Raw genomic sequence first — 27,608 nt, 5'->3', positions numbered from 1 at the left:
TTTCTGGTGTTAATGGAGTGCTAACTGGCAATTTTCCAGTGAATTTCTGGCATTTCTAGAGGTAATGGAGTGCTCCTTTTCCAGTGATCTTAATGATGTGTGGAGTTAATGAAGAGCTTACTGGCTATTTTCAGTGGTCTTACCAACATGTCTCAAGTTAATGGAATGTTCAATATCAATTTTTCAGCAATCTCATTTTCTTGTCTGGGATTAAAAATGTGTTCACTGGCAATTTCTACAGTGATTATACTTGCACAGCTGGGGCTAATATGCTAATTATCCGTTTTCTTTAGTAATTATACTGACATGTCTGGGGTTAATATGCTCATTGTACATTTTCCGTAGTGTTTATACTGGCATCTCTGGGTTATGTTTTGGTAAAATGTGTGTGCCCAAAAACTGCTTTGCTGCACTGCATGTGAAATTCAGTTCTTAAAGTTACCAAGTTTTTGCAACTAGTTAGGTAACATAACAGCGCTCGCTTTAAATATGAGAGAGTATATATATTGCTAAAAAGGCAGTGACTTTTTGCAGTGTCTGGTAAATTGCCACCTGAGACAAGGTTTTTACCTTGCCACATGTATACAATGGCACTGTTTCCCTTAGAATAATAAATGCGATTTTTTGATTGGTAGATGCAGGTTGCAGATGCAGGTGGATGCAGGTAGATGGGACAAATGCACATCTACTGCATTAAATGCCAAAATATCAACATGCCCACAGGTCATGGGATCCCCAGGCCAGCAAAGAATGTAGCGGAAAAAGTAAAGAACTGACAATTATCTGGAGGAAAGTGTAATATGCAGGATCCAGAAGCAGAATTATTTCTAGTGGTCCAGTACAAATAAAGACTTTCTCTAAATGCCATATTAATTTATTAACTGCAATTATTGATTTGTCTCTAAGTATTTAATACATTGTGTTCATTGTTCCATTGATGCACACACATAGTCTAGACATTCAGCAGATGGAAAAAAAGGAAGGAAGAAAAATGTCAATACTCACAGTAAGATTTCCAGACTGTAGGCTGGTATTCCTCTGCATCTACAACACAAAGAGATCAATCCATTACTAAATACTGCTGGGAAGTGAACACAAAATCAGATATACAGCAGTACATTGAGAGTTACTCTTAACAGGTGCAATAGCGGCATTTTCATAACGCATTTATATCTGCCCTTGAGAAAAGTTCTATGAAATATGCTTTTAATGGCAAAGATAAAGGTAGTAGCATGCCACTGACAGCTAAGAGTGTTCTAGCTCAAAAACAAATAGAGGATCACAGGTTACCCATTTTTTCACTTGTAAATTACAGTTTATACGCTTCCCTAAACAACTGTAGAAGCTATAATTTCCCACATTAAGCAGCCCATTGCGTCTGCCCATGGTTTAGAAGAATTTGGGATATATTCCTCCAAAGTGGTTGCAACCAGTATCTCATCAGCCCAGCTGGTTAAAAAGATGGTGATGTTATTATTTATTTTTAAATACAGACAGATCAGTTTTTACTCCTGACATGAATTGAAATAAAAAAGAACGAAACACTGATTAGACTGTCCACCATCACTAATATAATTGTAAATAATAACAAATGCTGCTTCCTCTCTTTATTTTCTTTCCTGTTCTCTCTCTCATCTCTATTTCTAATATGGGCATCTTCTTTGACTTCTTTGTGCTGACTATATACTTTTTCATGAAAAAAAAAAAATATATATTGGTAAATATATTAAGGCAATACAATTAATGAATAACAAACTGAAAGCACAAATACCGTAGATACTGATAAGGGAATAGAATAAGGAGCAAATCTTCCTCAATGCACAGTTTCCCTGCCAATCTAGGCAGGCAAATCAGCATCTCACATGCATATCCTAATGCACTCACACTAGAATATGTGAAATGTTACCAGAACTTGTTTCAGTTCAGTCAAAATTGTCACGGTCGGCACCCAACACCAGAACAAATGCCAAGCACCCTGGTCTCGGCTCGTGCTTTACCTGTAGTGTGACCGCCTTTGGCCTTGGGAGGAGCCCTCAGCTACTTGGATGCCACCAGGACTTAAACGAGAAGTTCAAGGCTAGAGGTTCTGGATAAGCAGAGGGGCACGACTGTTAGCACAGTCTTTGGGCAGAAGGTCGTGGATACAAGGTGTAGACAGAATCGTAGTCGGAACTGGCCGGGTCGAGGCAGGCAGAGAGTGAGCGTAAAACAAATCAGGCTGGGTCTGGGCAAGCAGCGTTCAAAGCGAGGTCAGGCAGGCAAGGGTCAAAACCAGGAGACCAATCAGAAGGATATAGCAGAAGGGATGTTCGAAGTTCAAGCAATGGATCAGGATACAGAGGTCAGAATCGTCAGGAACAGGCAGGGGTCACAACAGGTTGTCAGAATCAAGCTCAGGATCAGAATAGCAAAAGCTAAAGGCACCAGGAACAAACCTAAAACTAGTATGATGGGCCTTTAAATAATAGAATTTTTGCACCGTTGCGCGCTGGCGTCAATAAGCAGCAGAAGCGCGCTGCGCGCGCCCTTAGTTTGACCGGCACCTAGGAAGGAGGGACACGCGGCGGGCGTCCCCACCGATGGGGTGGCAGGCGTCCCTGCCGTCCCCCCACTAGACCACCAGGGTAAGCTCTTACTGACTCAACTAGCAGCTAGTTTGGCACTAGTTTTAATAAGAGGGGGTTTTAATTACCCTGATGTTAACATGAGCAACAGTACTGCCAGAACATTTAATGGCACAAATTGGGATGTTAGGTTTGGTTTTCAGCTAAAAACAGAAATGGTTATCATTTAAAATTATATTGAATCATTATTCCCGAAAAATTAATTGTAAAAGCTTTAAGGAACCGCCTTTGGAACTTAATTCAGAAGTAAAGAAGCCAATAGAAATGAAGAGAAAAGCATTGCAGACTACGGGGGTTATTTACTAAAATCTGAATGCAAAAATGCCAAAAAATTTGTGATTTTTTTTCCCAGAATGTTTTTATTTCCTTATGCTTTACAAATGAAATGATATAACAAATGAAACAAAGTAAAATAAACAAAGCAAATACGAATCAAGTTTTGAAGAACAGAATTGGCTATTAACATCTCTAGATCTTACTAAAGTGACCATCTAGACAGTTCAGGTGTACCCTTATCTTAGTGAATTTTTTTATACAATTGACTTTTAAAAAAAATCACAAATTTTTCGGAATTAATTAAACCCCGAGGATGGAAAAATCCAGCATCTCAGACCTGTCGAGGTTGCATATAAGTCAGTAGGACAAGTCCCAACGATTTTTTGATGTGCGCTGGGTTTCGATGCAAAAAAGCATAAGAAATCATGTTTTCGTGGTGAAAATCCGAAAAAATTGTGAAATTTTTTCCTGCAAAGCAAATTTTTGGGAAAATGTAATAATAAATAAGCGTAAAAAACTGAATGGATTTGATCGGAGATTGTAGCAGAAAATGTTGAGATAAAATCGGACTTTGAAAAATAACCCCCTACAAGTCAGTGTGGACAGGTGCTTCTTTTAATGCATTTTTTCCTCACTGGAATTTTTCGGGAAAATGTATAGATAAATAAGGGGAAATACCCGACTTGGTCAGAGTATATTTCTGAAATAATGAGATAAATTCGGATTTTGATAAATAACCCCCTAATATTCACATATAAATAAAACCTCAAAAAAATAATATATGACTCTGTATTTATGGCTGTTAAACCAGTGACTCTATGGAGTGCAGAGTGCATTATTTCACATTCTGGAATCTTCAAGATAGTCAACTTGGTGCATGTAAACTACAGGAAATCCAAGTAAATAAAAGCTGAAATTATCTCATGCAGAAATAAAGTTGATACCTTACTTGACTTAACACAAGGAATGCATATTAACATGATAAGAGTGAAGTCAGTAAAAAATGTAAATATCTTTAGCATGGGTTTAGGTAATAGGATTATTAAATTGCGTGAAAAAGCAGCCCTGCCACATGTTGCAACCTTTTTTTTTAAACAATTACTGGCCTTCCTATAAACTATGTTTCTTCCCTACAAATAACATTGGCATAGATTATAATTTTTACTTCCCAGCCTGGTAAAATAACAACCAATTGACAACCATAACTACATGAAATGTCATAACCATGTGGTGAGGCCTCCAACAGCCCTAGTTTTAGGAATATATTATAGATACTCCATTGCTGAAGAGGTCTGACAAAACACTTAAAAGGGTCATTCATATTGTCTCTTTCAAAGTAATATAATGATTTCTATGCTTCGCGAAGCAAAAAAATATGCTGGCTGCAAACTTTGCAGAACATGAATAAGAGGCGTGATCAGAGCTGCTGCTATGGGTTGCTGACAAATTGGCACTCCAGCATGAATTTGGGTTTCTTGTCATTTAATGTGGGAGTCTGTATGATGAAAAATGGTGCAATATTTCAAAATTAGGGGAAATAGTTTTATGTGAAACAGCTGTTACGATGAACTGTATTGTCAATAGATGAGAACAAGTGAATAATAAGGAGCTAAGGAATATATAAGGAATATATTGGACAGAATGTGAAATGTATACTTTATGAGGCAGTTCACTGGGAAAAGAGATGTTAGTAGTGAGAGATGTTTAGTGAGTTGCAGATAACGTAATGCAGCATAAAGGATTGTTCGCAGCAGGTTGGAATGAGAAAGAAATGTCCTGGACCACTAGACCCCTGCTTTTGGAGACAAGAAATAGAATGATATTGTTGAATCAGGTTAGGATGGTTGTCAGTATATAGGTGGTTGGGGAAGGCAAAAGATGTGATCAAGTGACCATGAGAAAGAATGTTAAGAGAGAAGACAGAGAGTCAATGGCTGAATGCGCCTGTTAGAAATAGCTACACTGAAGATACAACTGGAGCAAAAATAAATAGGCACTGATACTAAGTATTTAGAGCTTTTTTTTTTTTAAAAAAAAAAAGAGAACTGTCAGCTGTTTCAGAAGATCAAAGAACACAAGAATGGTCCCTGTTGTCCCTGGTCCTTAGTAGCATGGGTATCATTGATAATCTTGGTTAAACCTGTTTCAGTGAAGTGATAAGTGTGGAAAACTGATCTAGAATACATTCTACATTCAGACAAATGGTTCAATATATTCAATTCAATTCAATTCAATTCAATGGGTCAATCTATTATATCATACACATCCATACTTGTAATTAAAGAAACAACTTCTATTTTCTAGTTAGAGGGACAAGCAACAGTTAATCTGGCCTGTATCAGAGGAGGCTTTTTTAAGTGTTGGGTTACACATGCATGCATGTAGATAAATGGAAAAAATCCAATTTAGAAGAACAGAAGATTTTAGTTAGTGCATGGCAGATATTTTGGTTGGTCAATGGGGTGATGGGAACAAGTGGTGGCAGGGGAGGAAGAGGGTAACCTTGATATTTAATCTTTGGTAACAGGGAGGAAGGAATCAAAGAATGCCTGAGGGTGTTGGCATATATAGGTTCAGTTGCGCAGGAGGACTGTTCTCAATATCTTGTATACTATCACAAAGTACTATACAGCTATTTGGTAGTACAGGTATGGGACCTGTTATCCAGAATGCTTGGAACCTGGGGTTTTCCGGATAAAGGATCTTTCTGTAATTTGGATCTTCGTACCTTAAGTCTACTAAAGAATCATGTAAACATTAAATAAACCCAATAAGCTACCCAATAGGAATATGATTCATTAAATCTTAGCTTGGATCAAGTACAAGTACTACTTTATTGTTACAGAGAAAAAGGAAACCAGTTTTAAAGATTAAGATTATTTGATTATGATGTCTATAGGAGACAGACTTTCTGTAATTCGGAACTTTCTGGATAATGGGTTTCTGGAAAATGGATCCCATACCTGTATGCATCAGTAGTGTAGACTTTATATAACACTTTATAGAACTATTCATATCCAAGGACTGTGCATAGAACTATACACAACCCAATTCAAGTTCAGAAGAGTACTATCTCTGCACACGTTCTATCAGGTCAATGTAATATTGTGAATCCTAAACAATCAAATCTGCAGGAATCTCTTTGGCATGCATGACTTCCTCTGCGAACACGAAACAATTGATATTTAGAACTCAGTAATTTTATTTTGCTCCTTCTCTAAATCCAATTACATTCTGCCAGTCTTGTCAATTTCTTCTAGAAAAAAAGCAACTCAGCTTCAAAATCCTGATTACTTGCAATTTTCTTCACCTGCCAAGTCAATATTCTCTTGCTTTTGCCAGGGCATAATGCTATTCCAAAGGAGAATGCTAAAATCAATTTCAGGCACACAGTGTCTGCAAGTGGATCGGAAGTTCAATGCCTACATGGCAAGAATAAAACTTTGTAGTAGTGAAAAGTTTGAGCATTAACAAGAAACTGAATGTGTATTTTTAAAGATAAAGAAATGTGTTGCATAATCAAGTTGTTATGTATACAGTAACCCATGAAAATATTATTAAATCACCTGGAATTTTTATTTGTCTGTTTGTCACAACATCCTTATAAATGTTTAAACAGTGACAATAAGCTGTGGGTTCACATGCGATTGTCATGGAAATAAATTGCGGATTTTTAGAATTTGATGCTACAAATCATAATTTGTGTTACAAAAGTACCCATGGAAACCAAGCCATACACACCGACACTTTTAATTAAGGTAAGGTAAGGTAATTAAGGTAATTAATTAAAAGCAATTAATGACTTTTGTAATCAAAGAAACACGAGACACCTCATGCCTCATTCATTTTAAAAAAATGCTTCCCTTGTGGTGGAACGTGTTACACAGCCACTATGAGGTTTGCAGAAAAGCAAAGTGTGTGAGAACAATGACAATGTGTTTATGAAAGAAAACAGAAAATCATATCATACTTACCGAGATTTTCGTTTCCTGGACTGTAACATGGCAGTGGGCACACAAAGGGTTAATCCCCCTGCCGTGAGGAAGGTACAGGAAATGACGTAATAAAAGGGACTCCCCCTCGCCTTTCGCCCATTCTTAATGACTGAGTAAAAATACCCATGGGAGGGAAGCCCCTGCCCACTATAATATTCAGAGCAAGCTCACCAAATTTCGTTGTTGGCTTCTTCCACAGGTATTCTGTGTATAATACCCAATAGTTCAATGCATTCAGTAGTTTGTGGAACAAATCCAGGGCAGCAACTTGTCTGCAAAGTTCTTTATTGGGAAGCTGAGTTACCCCTGCCCACTGCCATGTTACAGTCCAGGAAACGAAAATCTCGGTAAGTATGATATGATTTTCTGTTTTCCTGTTCCTTTCACATGGCAGTGGACACACAAAGGGACTTAACAAGCTTATAAATGCAGGGTGGGAAAAATAAAAACCATACTCCAAACGTAAATGCAGAATTATTTAATGGAAGTAGCCGCATCCAAAATGGAGTGACCGAAACTGGCCAGCTCTTTGGAGTAGGTATCAAACCTATAATGTTTTGAAAATGTACAAAATGAAGACCAGGTTGCTGCTCTGCAGATTTCTTCTGCGGATACCTGGGCTCTGAGTGCCCAGGATGCTGCCATCCCTCTAGTAGAGTGAGCTCTTGGTGCTGGCCCAGGTGTTGTCTGCAGTGAGTAAGACGTCTGAATGCATTGTTTTATCCAACTAGCAATAGTACTTTTGGAAGCTCTGTTTCCTGCATTAGTGCCTCCAATTGTAACCAACAGATAGTCTGTTTTTCTGAAGGTTGCCACTTTATCCAGGTAAGTACGGAGGCATCTGACTACATCCAGGGTGTGTAGTTTCTCCTCTTGTTGATTTTTTGGTTCAGAGTGAAAAGTGGGCAAAACTAAATCTTGACACTGGTGAAATCTAGTGGGAACTTTAGGCAAGAATCCGTCCGCTGTTTTCAGTACCACTTTGTCTGGGAAGAACGTCATTTTTGAAGTTTTTATGGAAAGTGCATGTAACTCACTTATTCGCCTCGCTGAAGTAATGGCTAGCAAGAAAACTGTTTTTAGACACAGAAATTTAAGTGATGCCTCTTCTAGTGGTTCGAAGGGACTTTCCATCAGAGCCTTGAGAACCAGGGACAAATCCCAGGGAGGATTAATAAATATACTTGTCAGTATATTCCACTTGTAAGCAAGGAACGTCGTTGCAAAGCAAAACCTTTTTGGTTCAATAGAAGCGTTGGTGTTGAGGTGGGTAAGAAAAGACATGCTTTTAAGGCTTTCAAGTTAGCTGGTACAGCCGAAACATTTATAAGGTACAAGGAGGCCAATAAATCATGCAAAGAAGCTATAAGGCAAGCTAAAATTGCTATAGAAAAGGATATTGCAGCAAGCAGTAAAAAAAATCCAAAATTATTTTTTAAATATGTTAATAGTAAAAAAATGAAGCAGGAAGGGGTGGGAACCTTACTATCAGAGGGGGGTCAGCTGGTTGATGAAAACAAAATAAAAGCGCAGATTCTGAACTCATATTTTTCATCTGTCTACACAAATGAGGAACCAGTAAGTGAAGGTTTCCTTCTTAACAGTCCCAATTCTAGTAATACAACTAATGATGCATGGTTCACACATGAAGAAATTCAAAAGAGACTTGAACATGTTAAGATTAACAAAGGTCCAGGGCCAGATGGTATTCATCCCAGGGTAATTAGCGAGCTTAGCTCTGTGATTGCCAAACCTCTTTACTTAATTTTTCAGGATTCATTGAGATCTGGCATAGTGCCGAGAGACTGGCGAATTGCTAATGTGGTGCCTCTATTCAAAAAAGGATCCCGTTCTCAGCCTCAAAACTATAGGCCAGTTAGTCTGACGTCAGTGGTAGGAAAGCTTTTCGAAGGGTTAATAAAGGATAAGATACTGGACTTCATAGCAAATCATAATACTATGAGTTTGTGCCAGCATGGTTTTATGCGTAATAGATCTTGCCAGACTAACTTAATTTCTTTTTACGAGAATGTAAGTAGAGACCTCGATTCTGGGATGGCAGTGGATGTGATTTACTTAGACTTTGCTAAAGCATTTGATACAGTGCCACACAAAAGGTTACTGGTTAAATTAAGGAATGTTGGCCTGGAACATAGTATTTGTACCTGGATAGAGAACTGGCTAAAAGATAGACTACAAAGAGTGGTGGTAAATGGAACATTTTCTAATTGGACCAGTGTTGTTAGTGGAGTACCGCAGGGCTCTGTACTAGGTCCCTTGCTTTTCAACTTGTTTATTAATGACCTGGAGGTGGGCATTGAGAGTACTGTTTCTATTTTTGCAGATGATACTAAATTGTGCAGAACTATAGGTTCCATGCAGGATGCTACCACTTTGCAAAGTGATTTGTCTAAACTGGAAAACTGGGCAGCAAACTGGAAAATGAGGTTCAATGTTGATAAATGCAAGGTTATGCACTTTGGCAAAAATAATATAAATGCAAGTTATACACTAAATGTGTTGGGAGTTTCCTTAAATGAAAAGGATCTAGGGGTCTTTGTAGATAACACGTTGTCTAATTCTGGGCAGTGTCATTCTGTGGCTACTAAAGCAAATAAAGTTCTGTCTTGCATAAAAAAGGGCATTAACTCAAGGGATGAAAACATAATTATGCCTCTTTATAGGTCCCTGGTAAGGCCTCATCTGGAGTATGCAGTTCAGTTTTGGACTCCAGTCCTTAAGAGGGATATAAATGAGCTGGAGAGAGTGCAGAGACGTGCAACTAAATTGGTTAGAGGGACGGAAGACTTAAATTATGAGGGTAGACTGTCAAGGTTGGGGTTGTTTTCTCTGGAAAAAAGGCGCTTGCGAGGGGACATGATTACACTTTACAAGTACATTAGAGGACATTACAGACAAATGGCAGGGGACCTTTTTACCCATAAAGAGGATCACCGTACCAGAGGCCACCCCTTTAGACTAGAAGAAAAGAACTTTCATTTGAAGCAACGTAGAGGGTTCTTCACAGTCAGGACAGTGAGGTTGTGGAATGCACTGCCGGGTGATGTGATGGCTGATTCAGTTAATGCCTTTAAGAGTGGCTTGGATGATTTTTTGGACAGACATAATATCAAAGGCTATTGTGATACTAAACTCTATAGTTAGTATAGGTATGGGTATATAGAATTTTAATCAAAAGTAGGGAGGGGTGTGTGTATGGATGCTGGGTTTTCATTTGGAGGAGTTGAACTTGATGGACTTTGTCTTTTTTCAACCCAATTTAACTATGTAACTATGTATTTCAGGTATGATTATGGGCCTGAGCTTCTTTAGACCTTGAAGGAATTTTTTGATAAGCTGGTTAGAAGCCCATTGCTTACTGGTGTATGAAGATATAGCCGTTATTTGCCCTTTTAGTGTGGAGAGCCTTAACCCTCGGTCCATCCCTGATTGGAGAAATTCTAGAAGAGTGAATTCTGAGGTCATGACAGGGTTGTGGTCTTTTTCCTCACACCATTTCTTGAAAACTTCCCATGATTTTGCATATTTAATGTGTGTTGAGTTCTTTTTTGAAGCCAGCATTGTTGTGATTGTAGCATAGGATAACCCTAGCTTGCTCAGCCTGATCCTTTCAGTTTCCATGCTGTTAGTGCCCAGTTGTTCGGATCTGGGTGTAGTATTTCTCCTTGGTGGAGTATTGTTGGTAGGATGGGAAGGTGAAAGGGTTCCTCTTGTTTCAATTGCATCAAGATAGGAAACCATGCCCTTCTGGGCCACCAGGGGGTCACCATGACCACACTCGCTCTGTCCATCCTGATCTTCCGTATTACTTTCGGAATTACCGCCAGTGGTGGGAAGATATATGCTGTTTGGAACTTCCAGGGGAATGAAAAGGCGTCCCAATATTTCGTTTGACTGTCTCTCCTCCAGGAGCAGAATGTCTGTATTTTTCTGTTCTGGAATGTTGCCATTAGGTCTATTGAGAATGGCCCCCATTTTTTGGATATCATTTCGAATATCTCCTGACTGAGTTCCCATTCCCCTATAGCAGGGAATTTTCTGCTCAGGTGGTCTGCTAGAGAGTTCAGGATTCCCGGGATGTATGTAGCTGAGATGTCCTTCAGATGTTCTTCTGCCCAGGAAAATATAGTTACCGTATATACTCGCGTATAAGCCGAGATTTTCAGCACCCAAAATGTGCTTGAAAATCCTACCTCGGCTTATACGCGGGTCAGCTGCCTTACCGGTAAATTTGTAGAGATGAATCCCACATGATCCCCCTCCCAGCCGCGAAGAAAGAGCAACAGCGCAAGGAGTGTGTGCGCACGCTGACGTCATCAGCTCAGCGACGTGACAACTCCGGCGCCGGCTGCAGGAACAGTATCCCCGGCTCTCCCCTTCTGCCTGCCAGCATCTCCGGGCTGCCCCCTCCCAGCCACGAAGAAAGAGCAACAGCGCAAGGAGTGTGTGTGCACGCTGACGTCATCAGCTCAGCGACGTGACAACTCCTGCGCCGGCTGCAGGAAGCAGTATCCCCGGCTCTCCCTTTCTGCCTGCCAGCATCTCCGGGCTGCCCCTACCCCAGCGATCGCTTAAACTTTGAAGGGGCCCAGCAGCAGAGATCAGCTTCCCCTCCCACCCACTAACAACTCTGGGCAGCCTTTGAAGGCGATCAGCGCCTACTACAGGGAGCAGCTTCCTGACTCTCCCCTCCCATTGGAGCAAATTTACCGGTAAGGCAGCTGTCTTCTTAATATATCTATTTCATCTACCAGAGGTTTTTTTTTATCATTGTACGATGAATTAATGGTTTAAGCATCATGGCTTGATTTTTAACATTAAACCGACTGTTTGATATTTCTGAGACTTTTCTGAGTTGTGTCTAGGCTTATACGCGAGTCAATAAGTTTTTCTGGTTTTCATAGGTAAAATTAGGTACCTTGGCTTATACGCGGGTCGCTTATACACGAGTATATACGGTATGGTCGTGTTCAACAGTGCTTGAGATCTGGTTCCTCCTTGTTTGTTGATATAATTGACTACAGTGAGGTTGTCTGATCTTATCTGGACTTCTTTCCCTTGGATGATCCTCAGGAATTTTGGCAGACTCAATAGCACTGCATTCAGCTCCCACCAATTGGAACTTTTTCTGCTGTCTTCCCATGACCATGTATCTTGGCATGTCATGCCCCGGCAGTGAGCTCCCCAGCCTAATCTGCTGGCATCCGTGGTGATGATTTCCCAGATCCGAGGTTTCAATGAAATAGGTATTTTCAGATTCTGTTCTTTCATCCACCAAGCTAGGGACTGTATAGTTTTTGCCGACAGGCTGATAGTTTGTTGTGGTTTTAAGTGGTCTTTGCTCCATTGTGTCAGAAATTCTCTTTGCAACGTTCTGGTGTGGATCCTGCTGACAGAGTCCATCGTGGAGCTGAGTTTCCCCAAGATTTGTTGACAAGTTTTCGCCGATGGATTTGGGTTCGAACAGAGTCGTTTTACTTGACTCTGGATATCGGGTATCTTTTCCTGAGGGAGGCTCAAGTACCCTTCTTTAGTATTTATCAATGTTCCCAGGAATACTATTTTCTGGGTCGGTGTTAATACGGATTTGTCCCAGTTTATCAACCACCCCCAATCTGACAGGGTGGATTCCACCTTCTTTAGGTGTTTGGTCAATGTCTGGGATGTTGGAGCTTCGATGAAAAGATCGTCCAGGTATCCAAAGATTTGAACTCCTTCTATTCGGAGATGTTCTAGAAGTGGGGCCAGGATTTTGGTGAAAACTCTGGGCCCTGTTGATAGGCCAAAGGGCATGGCTCGATATTGGTAGTGCTTCCCCAGGATCAGGAAACTGTGAGAAATTTTCTGTGAGGTTCCCATATAGGTATATGAAAGTAAGCGTCTAAGAGATCTATTTTTGCCATCCAGTCTCCTGGGCAGATGTGCATAGCGATTGTTCTCATTGACTCCATCTTGAAGGTTTGTACTTTTAGATGTTGATTGAGGGTCTTGAGGTTGAGAATCGCCCGGAATGCTCCATTTTGCTTATGCTTTAGAATTAGGTGAGAATATATGCCTGAGAAGAGTTCTTGCATCGGTACTTCCTCTATGACTCTTTTGGTTAGAAGATCTGATAGGGCATTTTTGATGTTTTTCATGTCTTGTTCTGACCTCCTCTTGTCGGATGACATGAAGCGTCTTTTGGGGGGGGTTTTTAGTTGAAGAATATACCCCTTTGAAATCGTGTTGAGGACCCAAGAGTCTGTTACATGTTGAGCCCACACTGGCAAAAAGGCTTGTATTCTGCCTCCCACTTGGGCCAGAGGGGCTCGCGCACCTTCATGCTGATTTTTTCTCTGTTTTTTGTTCTCTCTTATCCAGATTTGGAAACCTGTCTCTCCAGGGTTGTCGAAAAAATGGTTTTCCTGGCTTATACTGCTTTGTGTCACGAAAGGAGGGTTTTTGGTCCCTGGACCAATTCCTGTAGGGCTTTCTGTCTTTTCTATCCTGTGGCAAGAAAGCAGATTTACCTGCCGAAGCTTTAGAGATGATCTGGTCTAAGCGTTCTCCGAAAAGGAATTTCCCTTTAAATGCTAAAGAGCATAAATTGTGCTTAGACTGGGAGTCTGCTTGCCAATGACGCAGCCACAGTGCCCTTCTGGCTGCCACTGCAATTCCCATAGATTTGGCTGCCATTCTTGACCCATCAAGCGAATCTTCGGCAGTAAAGTTATTGGCTGTCTTTATGTCTTGGACAATATCCAGTAGATTTTCTGTGTCTGCTCCTGACTTGATGGCATTTTCGATGTCCTGTATCCATATGCCATTAGCTCTAGCCAGTGAGGTGGTAGCTACCGCAATTTTACATGCCATCCCTCCTACCAAGAACATCTTTTTCAGTATGGCATCTTGCCTTCGTTCCATGGCATCTTTTAAGGATACTCCTTCATCCACGGGTAGTGTGGTTCGCCGGGCTATTCTGGTCATCGCAGCATCTACTTTTGGTGTCGACACCCAGTTTTTCACATCCTGTTCCGAAAAAGGATACATTTTAGTGAAGCGTTTGGATTCCCCCAGTTTTTTATCTGGATTTTCCCATTCTGATTGAATCATCTTGGAAATGACCTCATGTACTGGGAACATTTGAGCCCTTTTACTTGATTTGAACATTTTGTCTTGTTTAGGTATGGGGTCTTCCTCATCCAGGTCCAGCGTAGCCCTCATGTGTCTTATTAGAGGTTCAATAAATTCAATGTTGAATGTGGTATCCTCTATCTCTTCTGTTTCCGAATCAGAGAGAGGTATCTCACCCTCCGAAGTGCTTGAGTTTTCCAACTCCTCAGTTTCTCTAACTGAGCTCTTGTCACTAGGTCGGAGAGTAACACCCTGTTTAGTCAGGTTTTTCATGACATTACCTGTCACTTCATCCACCATTGTAGCCATGGACTGTTTGAAGGTGGATTGCATCCAGTCCATCATGTTTGTCATTTGTTCTTGAGCTGGTTCGCTCGCATCTGTCAGGCATTTTTTACATAGCCTTTTATCTGGCATGGCAGGATTGTCACAAGCCATGCATTCTTTTCTTGAGCTTTTGCTTCTGCTAGGTTCATCTCTGTGTGACGAACTTCTGTAAGGAAAAAAAAATTGCATCTTACTTACAGTCCAGAGCTTTTATAGTCCCATAGTTTCTCTCTCTCCATCCATGCTTACCCTCTGGAGCTTGAATGCGAGCATCTGTGACTCATTACAGACAGCCTGCAAAACATATACACATAACAGGTTACTTTGTTTAATTAACCTGAGCTCCCAGCGTGAAAAACTCCCACAGGTAACTACTTACACCTGGGACCAGTGATATAGTCAATACACACTTGTTCTGCCTTCACAAGCAGCAACCAGCCACATACAGAATCAATGTAGCAGCTTAGGGGATTTAAAAACATTTTTTTTGCGCCATCCCGCCCCTTTAAGGCTTACCCGGAAGTTCGCGCATGCGCATAGCGCATCAGGATGGACGTTAGTAATGGGCGCTTCAGCGTCTTATTGCGCATGCGCCGCTCAACGGAGCGGCATTGCGAGTTATTGCGCTGTCGGCAACGGATGGCCATGAGCCCGCCGGCTCCTCCTGGGGCACACATAAGAAGTTAGTCTCGGCTCAGGAGCTTCAGACAGAGGGAGAGCAGCTCTGCTGGGTAAGAGGGTATTTTTCCAGGAAGAAAAAGAATGGGCGCCAAGGCGAGGGGGAGTCCCTTTTATAACGTCATTTCCTGTACCTTCCTCACGGCAGGGGGATTAACCCTTTGTGTGCCCACTGCCATGTGAAAGGAACAGGAAACCACATTATACTCTAGCTTTTCTTGGTGCACATACACATGGGTAAAGATGAGTCAGGCTTCCTTAGATGGTAAATATTGCAAAATATCTGGCAAAACATTATTAGCTTACAGTAATACCAAAAACTGAAAGAAATGAAAATATAATGTACAAAACTAGAAGCACAACTACAGTTTATGTAAATAAGGTGCTGTGTAGCCATGGGGGCAGCCATTTAAAGCTGAAAAAGGAGAAAAGGCACAGGATACACAGCAGATAACAGATAAGCTCTGTAGTATACTGTCACGATCGGCACCCTATTTTAAGAACCAATGCTAAGCAGCCAGTTCTCGGCTCTTGCTTCTGCCTTTAACAGCCGCCTTTCACCTCGGGAGGAGCCCTCGGCTAATCGGATGCCGCCAGGTCTTAATAAGAGAGGTGCCTAACAAAGGGTTCTGAACAAGCAAGGAGCACGACGGTAAACAGAAGTCTTTTGGGCAGAAGGATGTAGAACAAGGCGTTGACAGAAAGCAAAGTCAAAACAGGCCGGGTCGGGACAGGCAGAATACGAGAAGTTACATATACAGTGCAATTCTTCAGAATTTATCTGTTATATACTGTCTCTTGTGCTTGATTGGCTGCCCCCATGGCCACACAGCAGCTTGTTTATACAAACTATTGCAGTGTTTCTGAAGCAAACACACTAGTTTAACTACTGAAAGGCAACAGTATATTGCATTCTCAATTCTTTAAAACACTTTCATTTTTTGGTCTTACTGGTCCTTTAAATGGTCATAATAACAGGTATAAATACTTTAATTAAAAAAAAACTGTTTCATGTTTAATTTAAAAAGGACTTATACAGTTGTACATCTCCGGGTGACATGTCCCCTTTAAAATTTTTGAATACAGTATGTGCGCCAGTTGGCTGTCAATTATATATTGGCTGCTCCTCCTCAAATCCTTTGCTAATTACTTTCACTTTCCATTCTGAATATCCTAGCTATCACTGCCCTCCTCACATTCCCCTTCCATCTTCATCATCTCATTGTGTAGCCAGTGCATGGGCATCAGGTGCATAAACAAGATTTTGGAATGGTGCACAGCTTGCCTTAATAACAATGTTCACAAAATGGCACCTGTCTTGGTTGTGAATTCCAAGACTTAAAGAAACAAGCTTTAAATAATTAATATAGTGAAAGTGAAGTTTATTTTGCTTGACTAACATCTTAAAATAGGGTTTAGAATTAATTTTTATGGTGACAGGTCCCCTTTAAAAGAAATCTGATAGAGAAAGAAAATAATACATTTTTGTGAAAGGTCCAAGACATTACGCATTAACAGGGTCCTTCACCCACAAGTGCACAGTGAAAGAAAATGTAATGCAACTTTCCGATATTTACAGGTACTGTATGATGGCTACTTGCACATGGATGTATAGCTTTATGTAATTACCTGGATATACCTGAACAGTCCTAAAGCTAGGCATGAAGCATGAATTGAAACCTGCCTTCAGAAGTACGATAGACACACTGGCTGTTGCTGAACAACAAATCTCAGCATCCGTTAACAAATCATCATGGTTGTATTTTTAAAGCAATATTTCCTGGAGAGATGCATTAAAATGCAAAATAATCGTCCAATCAGAATCCCACCTGATATTTGTAAATTTGGCTCCATGCACAGAATATAAGGGGCAGATTTATCAAGGGTCGAATTTCGAGGGGTTAAAACCCTCGAAATTCGACCATCGAATTGAAATCCTTCGAATTTGAATATCGAATTTGAAGGATTTAGTGCTAAAATAGCATTTGATCGATCGAATAAAAATCGTTCGATCGAACGATTGAATTCTTCAAATGGAACGATTCAAACGATTTTTAGTGATCGATCAAAGGATTTTTATTTGATGCCAAAAACTTTAAAAAATGCATTGGAAGGTCCCCATAGGCCATATAGCAATTCGGTAGCTTTAATTTGGTGAAGTATTGAAATCGAAGGATTTTTAAAGAGACAGTACTTCGACTATCGAATGTTCGAATATTCGAATGATTTTTACTTTGAATCGAAGTTGAAGTAAATTCGATGCCGTAGTATCCTATTCGATGGTCGAAGTATACAAAAAATTACTTCAAAATTCGAACTTCGAAAATTCACTTGAGCTTAGTAAATCTGCCCCTAATCGGCAATACATGTAGAGAAATTATAGGCAGCCGACAGAAATCTTTTAACCTGTCCGATCAACCAAACGACCGATCTCCACTGGATGAAAAATGACGGTACTCTCCACATATGATCCGAAAATCATACGAATCCTCGATTCGTAAGATCAGATCTTTGCGTCTATGGCCAGCTTTAGATCTACCAGGGACCTGTTATCTTGTGTTAGGGAGCTGCTATCTGGTTACCTCCCCACTGTTCTTTTGTTAGGCTGCTGGGGGGGAAGGTGATATCACTCCATATTGCAGCATTAAAGAGTGTCTGAAGTTTATCAGAGCACAAGTCACATGACTGGGGGCAGCTGTCTAGCCCCATGTCAGATTTCAAAATTGAATATAAAAAAAATATGTTTGCTCTTTTGAAAAATGGATTTCAGTGCAGAATTCTGATGGAGCAGCACTATTAATGGACGTGTTTTTAAAAAAAACATATTTTCCCATGACAGTATCCCTTTAATAATTTGCGACAACCACTAAGCTTAGCTTCTCAACAGCTGCTCCGAGCCCACTGAGCATGCGAGTGTCACACTTTCCAAGATGGTGACCCCCTGTGATAAGTTTGAAGTCCTGGATCATTGCTGCTATTGAGATGCAGCAAATTTAGTCTGGTGCAATAAGGTCATTATATAAAATATGGCTTCTTTAGCCATATATTTTCAAGGTTTAGTTCTCCTTTAATTCAAGCTCTGCTTCACTTCAACACTCCAGCATCAACTTTAGCCAAGGTCCTTTTGGCATAACTAAAACCTGAGCCCTAGGCCACAACTGACCTGATCAATATATCTATAGCTTTGAACAGGCATCAATCAGTAAAAATAATTGTGTAGGGGCACCTTAAGGCACTGCCTATCATACAGTTCTGAAAACAAGAGTTAATCATCTCAGGCCTTAAATTGCAAAAGATATAATTAGGATTCATGAAGCAACTTATCTTGATCCCAAGTATAAGCAAATTCTAAAGACAGGAATAGGTTAGTGGAAATATTTTGAACTCAGCACACATAATCTTAGCTGAATAATGGCTGCTATTAAATAATGTAGCCCAGGGAATATTTGATTTTGGCCTTTGTGCATTGGCGGCTCTGAGTTCCAGCGATCTTAACAATGCAAGCACGCAGCAGAATGTAATTACATTGTTAAGAAATGGTTGAACTGCTCATACATTCTAATGGCACATATTTCACTTGTATATGCAGCATTGTTATTTATCTCAAAAACATGTAGTTACTGTCACTAACTATAAGACCACTTCTACTTTCCTTTCGGGAGACTTACTGTATGTAATAAAGAACTCATAGGGCGTTATTTATTAAGCTCTGAATTTTTCTAGTTGAACTTTTAAAATACAATTTTTTTGTATTGTATTAGTCCGATGGTGTTAAAAGTCAGATGAAAAAAGTACTCCAACTCAGACCTGCCAAGAACAAGCAAAAATCTATTATAGATGTCCCGTTAACAACTGGAAGATTTTGAAGTTGAAAGATTGGAAGTTGAGGTGAGTTTCCAAAAAAAATGTAGGTTTCGAGTGCAAAATCGTAGGATTCTAATTGATTTAAGTGTATTTAAAAGTCGGCAGCTTATTGGCCCATGTGTGGGGCTTCCCCGATCGATAACTGTCCGAAAGTCGGGCAGATCTCGATCGGACAGGTTAAAAAACCCATTGGATTGTGGACGCATCTGTGCGTCTATGCGGTCCCACGATCTGACCGCCCGTATCGGGTCCATTATGATCCAATCGTTGGGCCCTGCCCACGATTGGATCAGCCAGATATCGCCTACTTCAATATGGGCATATCGGGGAGAGATCCGCTCGTTTGGCGACCAATTTGCAATAATTCAACAAACTGGCTAAATCCCTTGTCAAGCAGAAAAGTTCTTATTTGGGAAGTGTAACTTCGACAAACATGTTATATACCCCCTATTCCCTTTTTTTTAAGGCTTACATTACAGTGTGTGAAAAGAAATATCAATTGGCATATACTATAAGGGTGCACGCTGTCATAATCAGTTAAAAGTCCTAATGGCTGGATAGAGCCGGCTATAATAATTAATGATTTAATAGACACTTATGCAGTATGATATACAAGGACTATGGACTGAAGATCTGTCTCCTAGCAGTGAATATTGCCTGGGATTAGCTAGTACTTCAGTACTTCAAATGATTTGCTCAGTAGTCTGCTTGCAGCCACAGAGGCTCCTAAAAAGAGGTAAAGACGACAAATCTGGCAAATCAGAGTTTAAGCAACTGAAATAAAATCAATATCGATGCTATGTTAATTTTAAATATAAGAAAAGAAGCAAATGTGGAGTCACCATTATGATAGAATGTCTAAATGAAATCATTATCTTCCTGATGACATGGAACTGTAAATATGCATCCTATGACGCTAGAAGTCAAAACTCCACAACAATTTAAGCATGAACAGCCAAACCCTGGCCCTCCCTACAGTGGCAGATATGCTGGCTTTTTAGTGGAGCTATGGTGCAAAGGAAAAGAGTCATGTTCATTGCAGGTAAAAATAGTGACTATTGAAAAGTTGAGCATCTCCTTTCTTTACAAATTTCACATAAAGCTGCTGAGTTTCTATAGAAGTCAGTTGGAACTTCTATAGAAGTTGTATCAAACAACTTTAATCTTGTCTTACATTGTATCAACAGTCTAAAGGTGGCCATACACTATTAGATCCGCTTGTTTGGTGAGGTCGACAAAGAGTGGATCTTAACTCGATATGCCCACTAACAGCTGGGCGATATCGGGTAAATCGGAACGTTTGGCCCCGGATTAAAATGCTGCGAATGGGCTGCGACGGGTCGCAGGACCGCATCAACTAGCCTATGCGATCCTGGATCGCTGAAAAAAATTACCAAATCGGTGCCTGTGTATGGCCACCTTTAGCCATCAAAGCACAGCATAGAAAAGGACAGACAAACGCTGCTTTTAATAGCAATATATACAAATAACTTAAAAACCATAGAATATTTGTCAGGAATAAATATTGCAAAGTTGGTTAGAATTATGTTTTCTTTTATTAGACAAAAAAAATATTTAGGTTGACATTCTCTTGAAAACATTTGAGAACATTTTCTACAGGACAGTCCCAGTCCTTACTGAAATGTTGCAAGTTTCTCTTTGATCTCCTGCAATGATGCCAGAAAAAGATACAAAGTTTCTAAAACTTAATTAAAATAAGGGGCTTTTTGTCAGAGAGCCAAACACCTGCTCTTAGCTACATTTGTAACATTTGTGACAATTTAAGATAAGCAAAAAGTGGGTGTGGTCAAAATGTTTCCGCTCTACGTGCTTCACAGCTTTTTGTCCATCTTTCTGTTTTTCAAATGTTGGGAGGTATGCTGTAGGCTGCCAGTTCATATGGAGGCTACCAAATGGTCAATAAAAGTTGTATTATTCAATTTTCTGTTTGCAAACACGGGAAAAAATCTATCTAATTTTTTTCGACCTGAAATATTAGTAAATAAGCCAAATAAACCAAAAAATTAGTTTTAGTACGTACAGGTTAAGATTATTTTTGGCTAAACATGTCAGTTTCAAACAAATATCCAACCTGAATCCTGGATGTGGTGCATCCCTGGTTATGTCAGATGATAATGGTTATCACATTAACTGAAATGTGAATAGTGAATAGACATTAGAGCACAATATTTTCTAACATCGTACATCATGTATTACTGTAAATTTGGGATAAAAACAAGATAACATAACAATGGTCACATAAAAGTAGCCTTACCCATGTATTAAAAATATTTCAATAAAAAAATTCAAATAAAAAAACAACAAATAGCTGTTGCCAAAAATGTGCCTGAAGTGTGGTTTGCTTGGATCCATGTGATCTAAGAGCTGTCCTTTATTCAGAATTCTCAGATCTTCTTTTAATTAAGGAAATGAACTGAAATATTTGCATGAAAAGCAAGAACTTAGAGGAAGTGAAGAAAAACACAGGTAGTCTAAGGAGAACACATGCTTCTTCTTTGTATTCAGGGCCCAAGAATGACACACTTCTCCTTTGTAGTAAAGATACTAAGCCAGTCATTTAAAGAGGATCTGTGCACCATAATATAAGGTGTAAAGACTAGTAGTGCAAAGAATATAAACAGCCAGACAGATACGTAATTATAAATAGTTTAAAACCACTGACATGTTTAATCAATTAGTTACATTTTCTGCTGAGACCCCCTTATGAATGGAAATCTGAAAGGACACTGTAATAATACATTATGAAATTGCAGTGTAGTGCCAAATTTATTTTTGTTATTCAGAAGATGTATCACACATCATGTCTCTCTACATGCAGAATTTGTGCAAAAGGCAGTATTTTGTTAGATTTTGTTTGTACTGGAATCAGTTATTTGAGTGAGCTCTAATCATTCATCATTCATCATTCATCTGACACCAAACTGCTGCATGAAGACAGAATGAAGAGAAACAGATGCCAAGAGAGAAATAGTGAATAAAAACTTGATTATTTCAGAAACAATTCAGAAACAATTTTAATTGATTCTATTTAGAAAGTTTCTTATTTCAGTATGAGGAAGCTTATATTAAATTTTTATTTTTGCTATAGTTCATTACAGTGCTGCCAACTGGCACGATTTACCTAGAGTGGGGGGTCCCAAAACCTTTTTTTACCTGTGAGCCACACTGAAATCTAAAAACGATTGGGGAGTAACACAAGTATGAAAATAGTTCAATTTCATGGTCAAATTATGTGCGTAGTTTTTAAAAACTGTATGCTCAGGTCAGAATTAATACAAAATGTGTTTTTTCACACAAAATTCTTTGTGCACACCACAATTTGTTGTTTGTGCTGGCCTCAAAATTTGTGTGCTCACCTTAGAGTGAGCATTACCCCAAGCCAGGAATTCAAAAATAAGCACCTACCTACTGAGGCTACTGGGAGCAACATGCAAGGGGTTGGTAAGCCACATATTGCTCACAGGAGAAAGAAATCCAGTAGCACTCTGGAAATGAGGCAAAATATCCAGTGATTTTATTTAGCCCATATACAAACAAACAAAGCCCTTTGTTTGTTTGTATATGGGTTAAATAAAATCACTGAAGATTTTGCATCATTTCCAGAGTGCTACTGGATTTCTTTCGCTGAATGTAGCAGTTGACCCAAAAAGCAGGCAAGGGTCTTCCAGTCTAGCACCTGAAACCTGCACAAGTATACAAGAGGGTAGAGCACTCCTAATAACTGCTATTTACATGTTGCTCACAAATCACTGGTTGGGGATGCCTGATCTAAAGAGTCCAACAGATGTTCAGCTAAGACATAAAAACATTGTGGGACTACCACTATGACCAGAGTGAAAGTGATTTTAGGGTTTCCCAGCTACACTTCATCAGAGCAAATTGGGTGGTGCATTGCCACTCAACACAACTATGTAAGGACTGTGTTTAGGAGCAAGAGAATGGCTTTGATGCAGGCTCTGTCCATTTAAGCAAGCTGCACTTGTGCTTGCAGTCAAAATAGAGCCTTTAAGTCTAACAGTGACCAGTTTCAGCCTATATTCCAAACCTATCTATAACTCAAACCATAAATAGTGCCTTATTGGAATACTGCCTGGAAATGGAATTGCTGTGTCACAATATAAAAGCTGCAGTATGTGTGCACTGGCAAGAGTACAAGAGTACCCATTATGTGGATCACCGTACCAGAGGCCACCCCTTTAGACTAGAAGAAAAGAACTTTCATTTGGAACAATGAAGGGGGTTCTTCACAGTCAGGACAGTGAGGTTGTGGAATGCACTGCCAGGTGAAGTTGTGATGCTGATTCAGTTAATGCCTTTAAGAATGGCTTGGATGATTTTTTGGACAGACATAATATCAAAGGCTATTACAATACTAAGCTCTATAGTTAGTATAGGTATGGGTATATAGAATTAAATTAAAAGTAGAGAGGGGTGTGCATATGGATGCTGGGTTTTCATTTGGAGGGGTTGAACTTGATGGACTTTGTTTTTTTTTAACCCAATTTAACTATGTAACTATGTAAGAGTAGTAATCCCAAAATACTGCACTTAAAGGATACCTGTTGGGCAAAAATATTATCCCCAACCAAAGGTGTATGCTAATAGAGCCTGCACTCCTGTTGGGGGTAACAGTCTTTATTACTTTCCACAAGAAAGCTGTTCTGTGGAAAAGGTATTTAAACTTAATTGGAGAATTGGAGTGTCTCTCGGAGCAGGGCACAGAGCAGGAAGAATACTGCCTGGGGCAGAGGGACTAGGGGTGCTGCCTGCCACTGCATGGGGAGAGGGAGCCCGTGACAAGTGTCAGAGAGTCTTGAGTGAGACTGAGGAAAAGCCAGGAGGCTAAGGACTTTACAAAAGGAGTAATGTGAGTACAGGGGTGAGCCAACTATTTGTTTTTGATGGTGGACCACAAGGGGCCCAGTTTAGTAAGGGTCCTCTTCTACAGGCCCAGATTCCTGTCTTCGCCGGCCCAAGGCCAATTCGCACCGCAGGGTAGCTCCCGGCAACGTTGCACTGCCGGGTCCTAGCATCCGTGAACTTCTCACGTAACACCCTGTAGAAGCGTGCGCGTGAATGCGACAAAACGCTGGTGGTTAGCGCCTCTTAGAATGCAGCTGGGCGGCATGCCATCCCTACCATCTTGCCGCCCTAGGCCTGGGCCGTGGTGTCACTGTCTTATTGCTCCTTTGACCTATGCTGCCTGCCCACCATTTACTAATTTCCCCAGAATTTACGTGTACAACCTATCAGTTTGTCATAAGAAAGAGAGAGAGAGAGAGAGAGAGAGAGAGAAAGAGAGAGAGAAAGAGAGAGATTCCAGAAATATAACATTAATTCCCATAGCTAACAAAGATAACTAAGCATTTACTACTCAACTAGAGTTGACTGTGGAGATTAATTCCCTCCTCTCTCTGCTCAAACTCAGATAAAACAGGAAAAAAACAAATAAAGGACAGAGCTATGTGGGTAAAAGTCGGCCACAGCTTTATTTAAACCACAGTTTTAGTTCTAAACTATAGCCATAACAAATGTAATACATAAATATAATACAGGTATGGGACCTGTTATTCAGAATTATTGGGACCTGGGGTTTTCTGGATAACAGACTTTCTGTAATTTGGATCTTCATATATTAAGTCTACTAGAAAATCCTGTTAACATTAAATAAACACAATAGGCTGGATTTGGATTTATATCTTAGTTGGGATCAAGTACAGGGTACTGTTTTATTACAGAGAAAAAGGACATTTTTTGAAATTTGGATTATTTGGATAAAATTGAGTCTATGGGACACAAGCTTTCTGGATAATGGGTTTCCAGATAATGGATCCCATACTTCTACATAACAAATGTACTACATATTTTATATGGCTAACAAATTTGTGGAGGGAATGAGTAGCACAATCAGCCCCTCTGCACTTTTATTATGCTTTTATACAACATATAACCTGGTATTACATAGATAGAACAGACAGATGATTTTTATGTCAATGTACAAAAGTGTGTGAATGCTAAAAAGCCATTTATGCAAACACTTTATAATAGTGTATGTAATGACCAAAGCATTGTATAACCAAAGCATTGCACATAAAAGGTATATAATTTGTTTTAGTTTTTGCAGATTTGTTTCATCTGAAAAAAGCATTTGCTGAATCACATCAATACAATGTACATCACTGCATACAAAAATACATCAAAATATTGTATTATGGGTTTTTTAATGGAATGAGTTTGCTGCATTAACTGTAACTCTGTTGTCAAGGTTTTGTCTGTAATACACTATTTATTCTGTTTTCATCTTACATTAAGATCAAGTGAAACCATTGTAACATAAAGAAATAGAGTACCAAAAAAACTAATATCTGAGTACCCACAGGATAGAAGCTATTGGGTTTGACCAACCATTATACTTCATTAAAACATAACAGATGTGTCGGCTTGGGTGCATGGACATGTGGCTGATTTTGGTGCAAGATTACAAATGCTCAAATGAAATCAGCCTATCTAGACTGTCTGCAGAGCAGTGTAGCAATAACTGCAAAAGGCTTCTTTCCACTTTCGAATCTAAGTACCAGCTTTCATCAGATGAAATTTTCAGTTTAGACGTATTGGACCAGAGTCAATTTGATGAGAAAAGCTTATCTCCTAATTCAATTCCAAATTTCCCCATAGTCAGATGAAATTCAATGAGGAAATCTGATTTGCCTGTTTAGCACATGAAAACTATATTGAAGGATCTGGAAAAGTTTCTCTCCTCAAATTGAATCTCACCTATAAGTGCTCAATGGGTAAACCATAAAAAAACTTTTTCTTGTGAAATTGAATTGTGCCCATTGTAGGCAATCCGATAAGATCACGGGGTGTTCTGCTGATTTTTGGTCTGAGGAGAACCAAACGCCAACCTGGAAAACATTCCCAGATGGTCATGTAGTATGGATCAAACTGCCAGACCGAATCTAAGAATGTACAGTCAGCTTTACAGATAGAAAGTTCTAACATCATATATTCCTGCAGAGGCTAAATCTACAGTACCTTAAATATGGCCCATTTCATATTTTGGAGATAACCAGCATTTTTACTAGACAATTTCAAAGTATCAATGTATTTTGCTGTGGAATACACTAAAGTACCTGTTACAGAACATCACATTGTGGTGTTGGGCAGGAAGGAAAACATTTAGAAATATTTTAGCTTAATATTTCCTCAAACTGGCGACATGTAGACAAAATGCAACAATAAATGATGACGATTATGAAAGTATCAATTTTACATAACAGCCCTATCAATTTTCCCACAAGCTGTCCAATCTAGTTTAATTACACTTAAGCTGGCCATAGATGTTGAGATTTTTAAAAGATCAGATCTTCATCGTGAGACCACGATTTTCTCGGAACGATCGCACGATCGTACGAATTTACCATCAACTAAAAAGACCAATTTGCCAGGAAAACAAAGGGGAGCTGCCTGCTTGGCCCTGCAAACATAGATAGATTGCACTGCGACCGACAAAGATTTTTTGACCTGGCCGATCAATTTCCTGACAGATGTCGGCCGAAAAATCGTAAGATGTACGATCGTTCGAATCCCACTAACCGCACAACAATTTCGAAGGATTGGTCGGACTTCCATAAAATCGGTTGTTCAGCAAGAAGAATCGTCGTGTCTATGGGGACCTTTAGCAATGAATCAGATATTTGTTTATTACTGGAAAAAGACCAACTCATTAAATGCTTACTGCTCACTAGCATATATATTATATTACTTATATTTACTTTATAAATGCAAAAACAATTTGCATGCCCCAGAAATTTTCACTTACACATGGTAAGTACCAGACATACAAAAACCTGCTGTGACAGTGCTGTACCTGCTGTGTTATGCATATTATAGAACTCATTTCTGTTTGCAATGGCCAGTGCAAAAAGCTAAAATTGACACAAAATTTAGCACATATTTACAAAGGTACTTGTTTCTATATATGCTCCTTTGCATCTTGCGACCAGTGTATCCACCCAGCCTGTTCTGATGAACACAAAAATTGGAGCACATGGACAAAACAAAACTCTGAAATTACACACAGTCTGCCATTCACTCAATAAAGCAGTAAACATGCACCACAACTTGGGGCAGATTTACTAAAGGGCGATGTGACCGTGACCGTCACTAGCTACAATTCACCTGAGATCCCATCCGCAGGGACTTCTCCAATTCACGTGCAGGCGTAGAGGACAATTCACTAGAGAAAGAGCATATGTTTGCACCCTATCGCCAGGCGACTTTTCACTCTGGCGAACAGCCATTACTCAGCAAATTCACTAGAGTGCGAATTTTATTGAACGTTACCTCTTTTGTCTTCGGCACCTCAGACCAAGCGAACTGATAAAACTAAGCTACATCCTCCTCAATCTTATGTCAGTGACATCATATCCTGTATGCCGGAAAGTCATAAAAGTTGTAAAAAAACGCTGGCGACTTTTACTTTTTTAAAGTGGGATTGCCTTCAAAAGTCCTAACTATTTAAAGATTTTTGTGTTAACATTTTGAGCAGCGGGCCAGCGGATTCTCAGCCTGCGTTTCTCCACAGGCCAAGATCCTTGTTGGGTGGCCCTAGCGTTAATCACCTGGCTTATCCTTGTTTCAAAAGGCTTAGCCTTAAGGACAGAGAATAAAAAGGGACAGACAATTA

The 27,608-nt window shown here is 39.7% G+C and overlaps 1 protein-coding gene across 1 annotated transcript in view; it reads right to left on the bottom strand.

Moving 5' to 3' along the window:
* Window positions 1–27,608, bottom strand: part of chn2.S (chimerin 2 S homeolog) — a 154,986-nt gene that overhangs the window by 103,767 nt on the left and 23,611 nt on the right. The window contains exon 2 of the mRNA XM_018269249.2: window positions 1,006–1,044. Within this exon, the coding sequence (XP_018124738.1) occupies window positions 1,006–1,044 (39 nt within the window). The remainder of the gene's footprint in view (window positions 1–1,005; window positions 1,045–27,608) is intronic.

Source organism: Xenopus laevis, chromosome 6S (assembly GCF_017654675.1).
Source record: "Xenopus laevis strain J_2021 chromosome 6S, Xenopus_laevis_v10.1, whole genome shotgun sequence".
Lineage (NCBI taxonomy): Eukaryota > Metazoa > Chordata > Amphibia > Anura > Pipidae > Xenopus > Xenopus laevis.
Note: the sequence above shows the minus strand (reverse complement) of the source record. Positions and strands in the feature narration are given on the sequence as shown.